General features: G+C 36.6%; 1 protein-coding gene across 1 annotated transcript in view; it reads right to left on the reverse strand.

Annotated features, from left to right (window-relative positions):
• Nucleotides 1–17,655, reverse strand: part of Csmd3 (CUB and Sushi multiple domains 3) — a 1,053,984-nt gene that overhangs the window by 113,903 nt on the left and 922,426 nt on the right. Inside the window, exons 37-38 of the mRNA XM_087898772.1 lie at nt 14,226–14,322; nt 11,714–11,818 (exon numbers count right to left, since the gene is read on the reverse strand). Of these exons, the coding sequence (XP_087754898.1) occupies nt 11,714–11,818; nt 14,226–14,322 (202 nt within the window). The remainder of the gene's footprint in view (nt 1–11,713; nt 11,819–14,225; nt 14,323–17,655) is intronic.

Raw genomic sequence — 17,655 nt, forward strand, 5'->3', positions numbered from 1 at the left:
TTACTATTTGCCTTCCCACCGTATGTGTCAGCTTTCTAGCAATAAAAATTTGGGTGGTTTTTATACATACCAAATTTGAATAAATAATTTACATAGATAATCTCATTTAATTTAAATCAATCTTACAATTTAGAATACATATTATAAGAGATGAGACTGGATATTTTAGGAAATCTAGACATTTCTATGTCACAAGGCTCTCAAAGACAGAACCTCTAGGCTTACTACAAAACTGTCTTCAGGGACATTCCAGTAAATTCTTTCCAGGCCACATTGTATCCACATCTATCTTTTTGTTGTTGAGACTGTGCTGTTGACATGCTGTGGTAGTTTCAATAGAAATGGCCCCAATAGACTCATGTGTTTGAATGCTTGGTCTACAGGGAGTGGTATTATTAAGAGGTGTGGCCTTGTTGGAATATGTGTGGTTTTGTTGCAGGAAGCTTGTCACTGAGGGGGCAGGCTTTGAGGTCTTATATGTACAAGCTATGTCCTGAGAAGTAGAAAGTTCACTTCCTGTTGCCTGTGGATCAATATATAGAACTCTCAGCTCCTTCTGAATCACCACATTTGCCTACACATCACTATGTCCCACCGTAATGATAATGGACTAAATCTGTGAAATATAACTCATCCCCAATTAAATGTTTTTCTTTATAAAAGTTGCTGTGGTTAAGGTGTCTCTTCAGAGCAATAGAAACCAAAATTAAGACACATGTCTTTTATTGTTGTTCTTGCTTTAGGGAGCCCCTTAGTGAGCTCAATCACCAGGAATCATTAATATATGATTACTGCCTCTTCTGACATCACCTAAAGTGTCCCAGAGCATGCGTATCCATTGGTGATGGTGAAGATAACTCCAGCAGCTATGTAAAAACCCATATATTCACTTGGATCCCAAAAACTGTTGGAATTCTGACACAAGATATGTCATTGGGAGATTTTAAAGCACTTCAAGATTATTATAATACATGGTTATCAGAGAAATTATGAATATCATAACCATATTAATAATGCTTGAATTATTTTGTAATGGTTTGTCAAAATGTTCTTTCTCATAATTAATGCCTCTTGCATTTACACACTAAGTATGTGCTCAGCTATGGTTATAACAGTTGATAAAGTGGTTGTTTTTAACTGTACATGCAAATTGTGGAGGAAGACCACAAGGACTGATTAAAGATTATTTATTTTAAAATAAGATATCCTGATACACACTGTGATACCTTCTAAATAAAATTCCCCAGGACCAAGGTTCCTATTAAACTTCACTTTTCATACTTGGAAAATAGGGTTAATAGATTTCCATTAACTTCCTTGTAATGTGTGTGTGTGTGTGTGTGTGTGTGTGTGTGTGTGTGTGTATCTGTCTGTCTGTGGGGAAGGAAATCAGCACCCCAATGAAAGGCTGTGCTACATCACTGAGCAACACACTCAGTCTTAAAGTATTATTTTTCAGCTCTTGGCCGATTTATATAATATAGCATCTCATTTTGCAGATAAGATTGCCACAATGCCATGATTGTCTTGCTTCAATGCCATGATTGTCTTGCTTCAGTGTTGAGAAAACAGTCATGGACTACCATCTGAATTAATGATTTTTGCCAAAATTAAATATAATGTCTATGAAATGTGGAGCACAGTGCTCAGTATGTATTACAATATGAAGTATGCCAAGTATTGGAAGTAAAATGACAAAAGCAAAAAACAACATAACCTTCATTGCTCTATTACAGTTATGACTATATAGATGGTAAATACTTCTGAAGAACCTAAGCCATTTTTAGATGCTCACAATTGATTTTTACTATGGTTTAAATGCATGATGGAATGTGAATGAAAAATGCCTCCAATGATATGAACAGACAAATCTAAGTGAATCAAAAACGTTTTGCTTATAAACTTTTAAAAGAACCTTTGCTTCAACTATACATATATATATGTATAGTTGAAAAATGAATTAAACACATACATAAAAACTTTTAAAAAATACAACTTCATACAAATTGAGTTTCTAGAAATACAGTTTGCATTTTAAAAATTAAAATTTTAACTTTATTTATAAAGAAATTATTTTCCTACATCTACTCTTTCTTCTGGCTTGCTGATAGATATCCGGGTGTGCACCGAAAACACATGGCGCAGTTCACGGCTGCCCAGGGTAATAAGCTCTCTTGATTAACGTACACACTTTGGTCTGCTCTCTGACGGTTAAAAAAGCATCACACTGTGCTGCTCTCTGTTGGAAATAAAAATGTGCATCATATCTTCCAAAAGTCATGTGACACTTATTAAGAGAGATAATTCAAGGATACTAATTAAAATCATTATCTACACGTTAATAATTGTAAAACATGGCAGTACCTGGAAAATTGGAGAAGTTTTTTTTTTCTTTGCTCTAATGCTGTATCCTTCCAGTTAAAGAGGTGTTATTAGAAACAGCTTCGTTGGCAAGACAATGCTTCCTCTTGACCTTTCCTCCGCTTCTAGTCTTTACTCCTCACACCTCCACTTTCTGTCTGTTGCTCTGAGTGTTCCCTTCAACACTGGCCCGACTTCTCAGCTTGACTTCTACCTCTAAGTCTCTTCAAATAGCATCATCTCTGTAGAACCTCCCCTGGCCGCCACAGCAGCCCCTTCTGCAGCCATCACATTATTGAGCCCTCCATTCTTCCTCCTATTCTCTTTGATGTAACACACTGCTTTCTGCAATTTTACATACATGACTTCTTTCTCATAGACGTGATTATTATTATCCATGTACGTCTGATCCGCTGTAATCATACTGCGTCTTTTATCCTCTCATATTAACAAGGCGCAGACTGAAGTTTTGGGGATCTATGAGTGAACAACTGCTGGCGTTATAAAGGTGTAAAGGGGGCTTGCACAGTGATCAGTGTGCAAATGTTCCCAGGGCAAAGCCTGAGGACCGGCATTTGATCCTCAGGATGCACACAGGGAAAGGAGAGGGGGACTGCCCCGAGTGTTTCACTGACCTGAAAACTGTGGAACTAGTACATCCAAATATACATGAACAGAAATGCCAAAATTAATTAATTTATTTTATAAGACCATTAAATGAATGTAATGTTTCAAAGAAATGCATAAAGGCAGTAATAACAAGAAATTCTGAGACTGACTGGCTAAGTCAATGAGGTCAAGACTTTGGGTAATAAAATTTAAGAATCTTTTAGCTAAATAAAAGAGAGTCAGAGTGGGTGGATGTCACCAAGAGAGAAGGAATTATGTAAGGATGTGACAACAAGGCATAAAATCTAAAAAAAAATAATATTTCATGTAAGTGGAAGAATACTATAAAAGGCCTATGAGAGAAGTTTAAATTCTTTCTGAAGTAATATGCTTGAGGATGCTGTCTTTTTGTAGTAGAACACAGGGGTATGATGATAGGTAATGATCAAATAGCTAAAGCAGTTGGTAATAGGAAGTTATGGCAAAGAAGCACTGAGCAGAAGGAAGGTCCAACTTGTCTGCTGTAATAATGAGCTTATTACCAGAGGTCACATTCCAGAGCAAACTTCTCCAGAACAAAGGAGGAAGATGAGTGTAAGCAACTTTTAAAAACAAGCTTATCCTTAAGCATTTGCTATTTCAAAGAAAAAATGTGAAACTTTTTTTTCTGTGTAGTAGTTGTATTATCAGTAATTTAGAGTGTTATTTTTTTTCCCCCTTGACAAATCACATAGTTAAAACCTTTGCTTTCTGGGAGGAATCTTAGCCAAAATTTTGAATCCCAAGACAGAACACCTGCCCTGCTTCCTGGAACCTCTACTATTTAAAATATTTCTTTAGGGATGTAGTAAAAGTCTGCCTTCTTGGATGAAAAAAAAAGATGTTTTTTATAGAAAACCTCAGTGTTCTGCATCTGTTGCTAGTATTCATGGTGATATTATGAGATTCTAATTTTCCCATTGTGTTTCCTCCCTTATGCTACCCTGTGGGAAGAACATTTATTTCAGTGATTTTCAGTGATTCCAAAACTGAATTAGCAATTACATGCAGTGCAATAGATAAGCTCTCCACATACAGACAAATTAATATAACTATCTCATTCACACACATAAACATTATTACTCAAGTATTTTCCTTAAATGTCCAACTGCATAATCACCTTTTCTCTGTATAGGTATCTAAATTCTGCTTTTTTGAATGAGTAATTCATGAGTAGAAATGCAAATTATTAAAATCATTATGGAAAACATGATAGACATTCCTCCAAATGCTGAAACAACAGCCACCATTTGACCAAACAACTGACCTCTATTATCTGCTGCTACTAAAGAAAGGAAAACCACTGGATGGGTAGGTGTCTTATCCCCACGGCAACACTACCCAGAACAGCCAAGATACACAACCAACCTAGGTGTCAGAAAAAGAAAACATGACACCTATTCACAGGAGATTATTGTTTATCCATTAAAAATTACTTAAGTCCTGTAATTTGTGGCAACACAAATGGAACAGGGGACATTGCGTTAAGTGCAAGAAGCCAGACACAATATAACAAATACACAAAAAGAATTGATCTCCTAGAAGTAGAAAATCTAATTATCTAAGAGGTAGTGAAAGTGTGGTGGGAAATTGTAAAGGTATGGATAATGATTGCAGAAGTTAAATGCGGGGGAAAATCTCTCCTTTAAGAGACAGAACTAAAAAAATTTTGTACCAACCTAATAACCTTCAGGGTGACTTTGTAATGACAGGCTAATTCAAAGTGTTTTTCAGTACATATGGAAGTTAGCAACTTAGAAGTCTAGTAAATAATCTGCTTCAACAATGGACAGGTTCATATACTACCATCAACTAGATATTCGTCTATTAATAAAAAACACATTTTTGAATCCTGATTGAAACGTATGCATTCTTCCATAAACAAAATATATTACGTAAGAAAAAAATGGCTATGCCTGGGTAGAGGGCACTGTTTGAAGTAATGTCCCTGAGCACTCTCTGAGTGGGCAGCCAGCGTTCCTGGTCACTTCTAAAGAAAATTCCAAAGCAGAGCACAACACGTGATATACACATGGGATTCCGCCCCCCTATCCCATTGTCCTCCTAGTCAGTCTTTCTAACTGGGAGCCAAAACTATTGTTATGACTTTTTTTTTGTCTATGTTTCCCCTTAAAATCCAGAGAACTTAGTGACTTTACCCCTATAAAGCTATCATTAATATTTAAATTGTCTTGTTCCACTTATGACCACCCTGTTTGAATTCAACTCTGTGGTTTGCTATTACTATGCTGTTGACACTGGCGATGAGCAAACGGGAGAGAAACATGAAGACCATTCCACAGTACTTGCTATTAATTAAAAGCAGTTTAGGCTTCTGCTGGCGCTGATGAACAACCTACAAAGAGTGTCATTTTCTCCTTCTCTCCTTTCCTGCCCTCCACCCTACTTGCTCCCATCTGCATAATCGGTAACTTTTGTTTCCTAATCTATTACACCACATCCTTTCATTTCTATTTTAATTTAATCATTGACTTTGATTAAAAGGAAGCATATGAGCCGGGCGGTGGTGGCGCACGCCTTTAATCCCAGCACTCGGGAGGCAGAGCCAGGTGGATCCCTGTGAGTTCTAGGTCAGCCTGGTCTACAAGAGCTAGTTCCAGGACAGGCACCAAAAAAAAAAAAAAACCTATGGAGAAACCCTGTCTCGAAAATCAAAAAAAAAAAAAAAAAAAAGGAAGCATATGGAGAGTTTCTATGAGACAATACCACCACATGGACTATTGATTCAGGAGTGTATTTAGTTTATCCAAAGGAGTCACTGTCTCCCAGAGAAGTTATGATTTGATAAAATTGTTATTTACTATATTTATGGGGCTTTTATTACAGTATTAGCGTGAGCTGACATTTATAGTTTTGTTTATTGTTGTCCAGGAAGATTTTAGAGTTTTGCTCCAATTAAAAGAAAGTGTTAATGTTTTCATGTTGCTGTGGGGATGATCAAAAAGACATTGCTTGAAATACTTGCTAATCATTTCCTTATTGGAGTTCATAATAATAATAAATAATGTTCTTAATATTATGCTAATTTTTTCTAATAATTTGTATCGGGGATCAGCTAGAACCCAAAGCATTCCACTGAAAATATTTACTTTAGAATATATGGATTTAAATAAATCATTGCCTTTGAAGAGCTTGTAGGTCAACAGAAGAGTCAATAGTTTTATTATTTAAGGCATTCATACACAAAAGATTATGTACGATTTGTCCCGATGCTCATTCTTTACTAATAACTTCTCTCTCTCTCTCGCTCTCTCTCTCTCGCTCTCGCTCTCTCTCTTCCTCCCTCTCCCTCTCCCTCTTTGTCTGTCTGATACAGAAAATCAAAGTAGAAAACACTGTGATTTTATGATATTTCAGGCAATGGACAAAATCCTTAAAATAAAGTTTCCATACAATTAGAAATGTGATTACCTCATTTTCTTTCCTGTTCTCTGAACTGAAATCAGTGTCCTTCACAGAACACTAAATATCACTTTCTAAAGCATAGATCAGCATTTAAAATGCTTAAGTTACATCTATGATGACATGACTTTTTCTGTCAAAAATATTGGACTTTAAGATCTAAAATTATGACATTTTAAGTCATTATTCTTTCATGTCCCTCAAAAATACTTAAACCTTTAAAGCTCTGAGCATACAAGTTGCACTCGCCACGCCTATACTTTACTTAGGATCGAGCTCAATGTCCCTTATTTATGAAAAAGAATATTTTTCAACAATTATAAATATAGTACAAGGTAATCTAAGTAACCATTGAATACAAATGATATTACAATATTTATTATGTATAAACAAATAATTTGCTTTGCATTCAATAACACATTGCAAAGGTGCAAATGTCATGGACAAAATGCTTAATAAAGTTTCTTCCAGCTACTTATGAATATGATAATTTAATACTTTTGCATTATGCATGACTACAAAAATGAATAGTGGCTTTGGACTAGATCCCCTGCAGGGCAGTAAGAGGTAGGTATGCCTAAGAGGCAGCTGTAGTTAATATCGCTTCTTCAAACCTTCTGTGCCAGCTCTACTGAAATAAATGCATTTCTCCTAGCATTCTAGATTCCAAGGCTCTGTCTGAATCTGAAGTTTGCTCTACCAAAACATTCTCCCTGTCTTGTCTAACTGAAACTTCTGCTTAGATTTTAAGACTTGGCACAAGTGTCACATCCTCTTTGAAATACTCTGTGAGCTTTCAACATGGAGCTCACTGCCCCTTTGTGCTTTCTGCACACACATCCATCAGTAAGTGAGCAGCCATATGCTAATTCTTAACCTCTCTGTCTCATCTACTAGGCTAATATTCCTTCAGGGGAGACTGGACCATATTTATCTTCCCATATCCTGTGTTGACCATTGTGTCTGTCATAGAAAAAGTGTGAAAAATTAAATTCAGGTTGAAAGAACAAGTGTTCTTTCCATACTTGTCATGGGTTTTGCGGTTGTTTGTTTGTTTTGCTTGTTTTTTGAGACAGGGTTTCCCTGTATAGTTTCAGAGCCTTCCCTGGAACTTGTTCTGTAGACGAGGCTGGCCTCGAACTTACAGAGATCTGCCTGCCTCTGCTTTCCGAGTGCTGGAATTAAAGGAATGCGCCACCACCGCCTGACTTCTGTGTATTTTGATAAAAGTACATAAGCTGTTTCAGAACTTCATAATAGCAGGATGATAACTGCAGTATTGATTAACAAATGTTAGAATATGCACCTGTGCTGTCCCCCAAACACATTAAAGTTTAGACCCTGGTAGGGTTTTATTGGGAGGAATGATACATTTCAGAGGTATGAACCAGATGAAGCTCTTATGCGACAGGGGCACAATCTCCAAGGAGATTTTGGGATCCCAGGCTCTTCCTCTTTTATTTTCTCTGACCAGGAGGAAAAAAGTGTATGGTCTACCATCTACTTCTTTTTATTGACAACTGGCACACTTACTAGGGCCCCAAAGGCAACACATCAGTCTAGTTGAGAACTGGAAACTTAACATGTGTGACAAAATAAACTTTCTCCCTCATTAAGCTGATTATCTGTTGCTATTTAAACAAGGGAGAGCTAAATGGAATAACTAGTCTTTACTAAGGACATGCATGTCATTTCAGGCTCTCTGCTTTACCACTAAGAATTTTGTTCTATCAGAAAATCTAGCAAAAAATATGGTGTTTCAGTGCTGTTGAAATAATAATACACAGAAAGGTACTGTCGAGAAATAGGCCTGTATAAATGCTAAATGTATATTTATAATTTAATCTGTTAGAACTGCCTAAATTCTATCACAAATATCAGTACCTATGTGTTCATACTGTTGTTGATAAATGTCAATTTCATATATTTTATAGTTTCTACACTTAAATACTAGATCTAGTAATTTATTTATTTAATAAACACATTGATTTCTTGTACTTAGAAAATCTTAGGAATTGGACATATTATAGGACAAAAAAATGTCTTAAATGGACATAGATAGTTTTGTGGTACGGTTAATCCTTTCTGCATGGAGTATACATTTTAGAGGAAAAGGAATTAATCCCTTATTATCCAAATATTAACCTAATTACATGTATGATACATCTGGTGTAGGATATGTACAACATTTCATATATGTTTGCACATAACAGACTTAAACCCTTTTCATTTTGTTTGTCCTGGTATTTTGTTCTCTTGTTTCTTTATATGTTGTTCCAAAAATCAGAATATGAAGAAAAGTCATGTATTCTAATTTCAACTCAAATTATCTATAATGTCCTCAAAGTTTAAATGTAGAGTGTCCTCTATAGCAAATTTCTTTAGACACTTGCTCCTCAGGTGTTAACATGGTTGGAGGAGGCTGTGGAACCTATAGAAGATGGAGCACAGATGGAGGAAATGTACCAGTGGGATGTGCCTAGCAATTTATACCTTTTCTGACTCTGGACTAGCTCTCTCCTTCCTGTCTGTTGCCGCAAAAACAGCTTATGTTTTATCACCATGAAGCCCACTGTGCTGCTCTCACCAGGAAGACTGACTCAAAAAGTAAAAAAGAAAGGGTCAAAATAGATTGTTACCCCTTCAAACAACTTTTGCTATGTATTTTTAAATGACAACAACAACAACAAAAATAAGTAACTCAAAAGTGTTCCTTACTTCAATTTACAAATTCTCTTTATAAAAGGGGAAGCATTTTAACTGATATCGAAGAAATTTTGTAATGAACATAAGAAAGCACAGTGAATAATTACCCAAAAGTGTTGAATAACTAGACAAAAAGGAAATTTACTAGAAACATTAAATCTTTGAAAATGTAATAAAAAGAAACCTGGAAGCTCTGAACAGATCAGTAAATAGCAAGGATATCAAATCATTACTCCAAGCCTTCCCATCAAAGAAAGATCAGAAACAAATCTTCATGAGTAAATTTTCCAAAGTATAAAGAATTCATCCAACCCTTACCAAACGCTTTCACAAAATTATATAGAGAGGAGCCCTTCTAAATTCATTTTTTGATAGCAGTATCAAATGCCACAGAAAACACAATTCAAGAAAAGGAGATGAAAGGAAATGTCATTGTTGAACACCAAGAAAAAATGTTCAACAAAATACTAATAGATAAATTTAACACTTTATCAAATTTAACACCATGACTAAATTAATTTTATTATATGGATGAAACTATAGTTTAATAAAATACAAAAAACTTTATGAAATGAATAACAAAATAATGATCTTCCCAATAGATGCCAAAATGGTAATATTTGGTCTTGATTTAAATCTCAACAAAGTAGGTAAACAAGTAATCTATTGCAATCAAATAAAAGCCATATGTGGAAGGCCTACTAGAAGTATCACACGGAATAGTGAAAAATTGAAGGCAGTTCCTTTAAGATCAGGAAGAAGACACAGAAGTGTATTCTTGTGACTTCTGATCAACACACTAGATTCTTAGCTAGAGTAGTCAATAGTCAATATACCTCTGTATGCAACAGCACACAGGACACATATGGCTTCTACCACCTATATCACACTTCTAAAATAGGTATTTTTTTTAGAAAGAGCGCAATGGTGGATGTGGAACTAATGAGAATGCTCAATGGGAATTATTAACCAGCCAGTGGTGGGAAATCTTTGTCAGCCAATGATCTTTAGGGACTAGGGAGTGGGATCAAGTTAAGGTGTTACTTTCTGGGGAAAAATGCCATACAGCCCAGGGGCACTCTCTCTCGCTCTCTCTCTCTCTCTCTCTCTCTCTCTCTCTCTCTCTCTCGCTCTCACTCTCGCTCTCTCTCGTTCCCATGCTACACAGCTGACCTTGGACTACTCATTTCTGTTTCACGAGTTTGCCCCTTATAATAAGAGAAAAATATACAGCTCAATAAAAATCAATAAAAAAAAGAAAATTATAATTGGTCTATCTTTTAGCTAGCCTGTTTTTTTTTTTCTTGACCTGAGATAATTCAACAAGGCAGCATAAAATTTTAGCTTCACAAGAATCTATTTTAGAGTTTTCATCCATAGCTTTATGGTTAATGCACACTTACAAATTCATTGTAAAAAGTAAGTATAATGTTGGTTCTTCAGACATTAAAAGAAAAAAACCACTGTATGCAAATTCTATCCAAAACTCTTCATTTTATAAATACATTTTTTTCAATTTAATTGATAGGCTGGTTTGAAATTTTAAACATTAGATCAGACTGAATGTTTGCTTTGTCAGAATGATTGTCATTTGTATAAAACAAGACTGTGTTTTGTTTGTTGTTATTTTGTTTTGCTTTACAAGTTTGCTTTTTCTTTTATTGAAAATAGATGTTTTCCACCCAGAAATCCACAAGGATGACCCCAGCTAAGACTCCTAGCAATAGTAGACAGGGGGCTTGCACTGGCCTTCCCCTGATTCAGATTGGTGACTACTCTAAACATCATCATAGAACTTTCATCCAGTAACTGATGGAAGCAGATGCAGAGATTCACAACTAAGCACTGGGCCGAGGTTCTGAAATCCAGTCAAAGGGAGGGAGGATAAATCATACGAATTGGGGGGAAGGGGGTGTCAAGATCATGATGTGAAAACCCACAGAGACAACTCACTAGCGCTCATGGGAGCTCATTGGCTCTTGATTGACAGCGGTGGAGCCTGCATGGGTCCTGAGACCAAACTAGGCCCTCTGAATGTGGGTGACAGTTGTTTGGCTTGGTATTTTTGTGAGGTCCTTGGCAGTGGGACCAGGATTTATCACTAGTGCATGAGCTGACTTTTGGAGTCCATTCCCTATGGTGGGATACCCTGTTCAGTCTTGATATATGGGGAAGGAGCTTGGTTCTGCCTCAACTTGATATGCCATGTTTTGTTGACTCCCCATGGGAGGCATTACCATCACTGAGGAATGGTTGGGGAGGGTAGAGAGGTGAAGTGGAGGAGGAGGGAAGGGAGGGGCAACTGTGGTTGCTTTGTAAAATAAATACAAAAGAAATTACAAAAAGAAAATAGATGGTTTTTTATACAATATATTCTAATTAAGGTTTATCCTCTCCCTGCTCCTCCCAGTCCTCCCATCCTTTCCTCCCCTGTGTTTCGCTAACGTTCTGTCTATCTTTAGGAAACAAACAAGCACCTAATGAATAATAATAATATAAGATTTTAAAAAGTCAAACAAATCAGAACCTAGCAAAACCTGCTTTGACTTTCACAGAGAGCATAAATTACCTTTACCTGTGTATTCGAGGTGAAATCCTGCAGCAGAGACGCTGATATCTGACTGGAAATTTAGGTATAAATTATTGGATGTACTGTTCAGAAGGTGGGGTATTGTTGTCCCTGAAATGACAGTTGAGATGGTTCAAGGGTCATGTGAATCAGATGATAGCAAAACCAAAGAGCCTAAGTAATCCGGTCACCAGTCAACACATTGTAACTAAAATTATGTATTGGCCAAAAGCCTTTGAGAAAACTTAGCATAAATGTTTCCCCCTTCATCTTGTTTTATTTCACTGTTCTTGTCTCCATGGAGAATGACCTGTGAAATGACTTCAGATAATTCCCTAAAATTAGAAATAGACATAAATGAACAATGTGGTCAGAAGCTTTTTTGAATTTCCTGGAGAAGTCTATATCGTATGTGTGAGTTAAAAATAAAGTTTAAGCCAGGTGGCGGTGGCGCACACCTTTAAACCCTACTCTCAGGAGGCAGAGGCAGGCAGATCTCTGTGAGTTTGAAGCCAGCCTGGTCTTCAAGAGCTAGTTCCAGGACAGATATCAAATCTATACAGAGAAACCCTGTTTCAAAATATCAAAAAAAAAAGATAAATAAAGTTTATGTAAAAGTTTTCATGTGTGTTTGTGTTTTTGAAGCAGTTGTTACTTCAGACTTTGTGTAGTTCAGAGAAAATATTAATGAATTCACTTTTATTAAAGATATATACATAATTCTAAACCAGGTTGAATACTTGATATTTTGTTTTTTCTTATATATTTCTTAGACTCTGACAGTATAGTTTTTAAAAAGTTCCCGTTATAAAATGATACTAGCCTGTCTTTCAACAGATGCATTATGATAAATTTCTGAATTTCTGAAGCAAATAAATCTGTTCCATTCAATTATTGAATTTAAAAATATAAAACACCTGCTTAAATATATTAATTCCTGCCTATTCATTAAAAAACTCTAAGGAATCCAATATAGTTTCAAATGAAAAGCATTGAAGATAATCATCCTCTCTGTTTTGAGATAAAATTCCCAGAGTGTGAGTGGTCAGGGCTGCAGGTATCCTGGGAGTATTCATAACGACTTTACACTCGCTTTGTGCAAGTGTGTGTGAGAAGTCCTGGTGACGGCTGGGGGATGTGCGAAGAATTTCGTGGCGACTGCACCTTGGTGTTTAATTGTTCCTGATCTAACTCTGTTCCTTAGTGGCATCCCTGCCACTGCAGAAGCAGGAGGCAAACAGACTCCGGAAAGGTCAGAGGATCTGCCTTAGGTCTTAGAGGATCTCAGTAATTAACAACTCTGCTGCTGGTGACTCTCTAGCCGGGCCCTGCTCTCAACCTAAGGGGAGCTGGACAACCTCTGGCAATTTAATCTCCGTAAATTTCAGTTAGTACTGAGACCCACGGAGGGCTGAAGTTAGGAGGTATCTGACAGGGTAGTCAGATGTCACACACAGCTGGCGTGAAGATTTACAGCTGTCTCCCTCTGAGCATTTTCCTCATCAGTGTACCTAGTAGGAATAATATCTTTCTTAAAGCATGAATGCAAGTATGGACAAAGATTTATAAGACTCTGCCTCTGTCTGAATCTTTATCTAATACGCTATTTATGTTTAAGTCACACCACTTCTGCCCTAGGTAATTATTCCTTTGTTCATCAGTGATTCTGAATAACTGCTTATCTGTGACTTCAACGTCTGTTTAAAAGATTAAAGTCATTCATCCTTATTTTGATATATTATCTCAAGTAAGTTCACATTTTAGCAATGCTTGTATTTATACTTCTAGAAATTTTAAAACATAGCTGTTAAAAAAAAAAAACACAAAGTAAAACTCCTTACTTCTGCCAGTGTGTGATGGAGGATACTTAGAATGTGATGTATGTCATCTTAAGAACCTTAGTAATTCTCATAGATGATTTTTTAAAGCATCAGTATTTTAAATAACACAGTGGGCGCTTTCATTATGTGTCTCCCTCTAGTATGATTTTGTATAGATAAATTAGTTCTATAAGACTGTATTCATTTCAGGGAAATAATTTTACATTTCCTTTTGGTCACTTAACAGTACTTTATGGCATCTTTCTTGTTATTCAGTCTCTAAAATTATTTTAATGACTACATAGTATTCTACTGGATGAAAATACCATAATTAACTGAAGTATAGCCATATTTTTAATTTCTATTATCTTATTTATCCTAATTTTAAAGAATAGGATACACATTAAAGTATTAATGGATCCTAATAAATTAAATGTTTAAGTATTTTATTAAATATATAAATAAAATATTTATATTTGCATAAGAAATCAATAAATATTACAAAAATACAATTAGCATGCTGTAAAATTTAAATGGGCATGCTACCACTCCTTTCAGTATTTTAAAACTTCTTGTAACTTAGCTTATTGTGTATGTTTCAAAATTAAACCTGAAAGAATTTTGGGAAATTCTTTTAATTCTTGTTCTGTATTGGTGACTACATCTTCACTTAAAAAGATCTCAGATTTCCCTTTTACCTGAATAGCTTCCAAGTCTCGGTGCGTTGTTGTCTCCCCCATCGTAAAAGTCCAGAGAATCCCAGTTATGTTCCGTAGCAAAGCTAACCACTTGGACCTGTGAAATAACAGCTTCTGGTGAGAATTAAAATTTCTAAGCGGATATGCAGTCCAGCGATCCCCTACTAGAAGGGAGATCTCAAGGACAGACTGGACTATTGCAGGGTCCCGGCAGGGTCCCTTGGGGGAGAGGGAAAAGTAGGTGCAGTAACAACCTCACAGACAGCAAGAACAGGTTGAAACAAGTTTGGTTTATTTTAGGAAGGGGTAAAGCCTTATATTCCCTGCCCGGCATCTGCTAAGGTGACATGGTATCTGTCCATAGTTTCACATCATCTTCTGTCAGACTCAGCTGCTCTTGTCAATGTCCTCTGGACAGACCCACGCAGGCTTCCAGGAAATAGCTACTGCGCATGCTCGTTCCTATTTGTATTGACCAGCTAGCTCTCAGGCCCTTAAAGGCTTAGTCATCCCGCAACAGATGACATACTTGTGAGATTTGATAGATGGTTCAGCAAAACTCATCTTGGACATTTGTATCGCTTGCCTACATGAACGAATTTGTATGAGAGAAACTTTATGGAGCAACCGACAGTGTGTATGATGGATTTAACAGGGAAGCTCCTTGTCGCCATCTCAGCAGCGCATATCTTCATTGAATGCTTTGGGTTAAGGTGCTAGGAATTCAAATCCGTGTTCCAAACAAGTAGCTAACATCAATGCTTTGAAATACTAGGCTTCTGATTTTTCCATCACTTTGGTGTTAGAAAAGAAATAGATATGTCATTCCCAAGTACGGAAGATTTTGTAATGAATTTTCAATAGACTTATCCTTGAACTTGTTTCCATGTGTAAAATCATTCGATCTTTCTTTAATATTTATATTACTGTCAATATAGACAGCCACAGAAAATATTTTATAATAGATTTGTATGGATCTTCCAAAAGTCATTTTTATTAATGTCATCATAATAGTCAAGTCACCTTGAAAGTTCCTCAAGTTGAGAAGGCAAATTCTGGGCTACAATTCTGTGTCTATTAAATTTTATTTAAAGAAAGTGACATGTGCTACTTTGGTGTACCTCACTTGGCACAGTATGAGGTTTCCAGGAACCCACAGAACTCACAACTGCGGACTCCATTCTGCTGTCTAAAGACTGTTTTGCAGTTTCAAAGTAGGAGAAGAAGAACATTATTGGAATGCATTTATTTTAGTTTACTGGAGTCTGTTTTAAGTGCAGGCGCTCACTTGCTACATCGTGATGACAATTCCACTCATTAAACAGTTCTTTTCTGCAAACCAGCCCCCCTGTCATTCTCCTTTTCAAGGGAATGTTGGCACTGCTGCTCCAGGGGTGAGTGCCACATGGCAGAAGATAGCCTGCCTGCGTGATTGGCTCCTGATCTAATGCACTGTTCCAGGAAGACAAGAAGTAAAGCTCCACCCACTACTTTCTTAAACAAGCATTCATCCTTGATTCTTGTCTGAATTTTTCTTTTCTTCAACTGTGAGTAAAGTAAAAACGTGTGTGTGTGTGTGTGTGTGTGTGTGTGTGTGTGTGTGTAATGAGAAGCTTCTAAAGGAAGGAAATTATTGAGTGAGTGATACTGTGGATGAATCAAATCACAAGGTGGACTTAGTGGGCTGTCAGCGCTTAGGCACAGTGGAGAGCGTGTTTATGTAAGGAGAAACATGAATGCACCATTAGAAGAACAATAGAACAGTGACAAGAAGTGAACCTAAATGACAAACACAAGTGAACACCAGCCAGGGTCACTGGACATGAAACCGCCTGGTAACCTCTATCTCCACAAGTTTCAAAGCCTAGGGATGCTTCAAATTGCTCACAGAAGTCACTGTCAGTAAGTCATCTAATTCACAGATTCACTAAAAATTAAGCGAGATCATGTGTATCGAAAGCTTAATTTATACTATAAATTGAAAACTCAGAATCTTAGCAGAGAAAGGTGGGGAGAGAAAGTCATTAAAAACTAAACGCTAGGAAAATAATTGTGCAGTTGAAAGTATAATTATGCTTTCAGTTTTCTCCTAGAGGATGGCAAAGTGGGAGGGAGAATATAATCAAGACGCCTCTTCAAGTGCAGAACTGAATTGGGTGCAGCAAATGTGAATGAAAAAGCGATGTACAACTGAACTAGAGAGGATGCAGAAGAGGTACAGAGAAACTCTTTGATGTCATGTGTGCTGACATGGGATGTATGCAAGAGACCGAGACAAATGATACAAGAACAATTTTTGTTTTCCCCTGAGTTACTCAGAACAGAGACACAGAAGAACAAAGTATAATAATGTCTATGAATGTCTACTACAAGTAGAAGAGGATGAACAGTCATTTAATTCTGGATTTGTTAGTGTAAATCATGAACAATGTATCCTAATCCCTGGAATTTAGAAATATTACCTTATATTTGTATTGGCAGAGGGGTGTGTTTGCATCTTTTTGATACAACTAGGTGGGAAACATTAAGGTACATAAATATATATGTGTGTGTGTGTATATATATATATATATATATATATGTTACAATAAATTTAAATGTGAATGAGAAAGCAATGTGTCCACAAAAGCAGGAATAAGACTGATGCGGCCAAAAATCAAGAGATATGTGTTGCCATTCAATATTGGAGACAAGATAAGGAGAATTCCTCAGAGACCTGAACCAGGAGAAGATCTACTGGCAGTTTTATGTTTAAATGCTAAAGCAAGATTTGGATAGTCACTTCTAGTTCATTGAGAAGACATTTAAGTGGTTAAATGGCTATTTGGTTTTTGGTGATCTGTTATGGTCACCATAGAAATCTAATACAACTTGTCACAGGAATTCTAGGCAAATATAGGCTGTAAGATGAAATAGCCAGAAAAATAATAAAATAAAATAAAATAAAACAACAACAAAAAAAAAAACCTAGCAGGCCATGTTCTGGAATCTTTTCTGATATACAAATAAATGACTGAGAATCTACAATGACTCAAATTTAAACAAGAGAAAAAGAAACTGTTCCAGCATTTTGAGAAGTTTGCATGGGGTGAAACTGGCCCCCATGGCAGCAGGCCAGCTTCATGATGGAGAGAGCTGGATAGTGGCTTCTTGCCACAAGTTAAAATCATCGGATAGGAGGGAGCCTCAATTTAAAAAAAAAAAAAAAATGCCTCCATGATGTCCAAGTATAGGCAAGCATGTAAGGCATTTTCTTAATTAGGGACCATTGTGGGTGGTGCCATCCCTGGGCTGGTGGTCCTTGGTTCTATAAGAAAGCAGGCTGAGCAAGTCAGTGAGGAGCATCCCTCCATGTCTCCCCTGTCAGCTCCTGCCTCTAGGTTCATTGCCTGTTTGAGGTTCCATTCTGACTTCCTTTGAGGATAAACAG

The sequence above is a fragment of the Myodes glareolus genome, chromosome 19 (assembly GCF_982192425.1).
Source record: "Myodes glareolus chromosome 19, mMyoGla1.1, whole genome shotgun sequence".
In the NCBI taxonomy this organism is placed as follows: Eukaryota; Metazoa; Chordata; class Mammalia; order Rodentia; family Cricetidae; genus Myodes; species Myodes glareolus.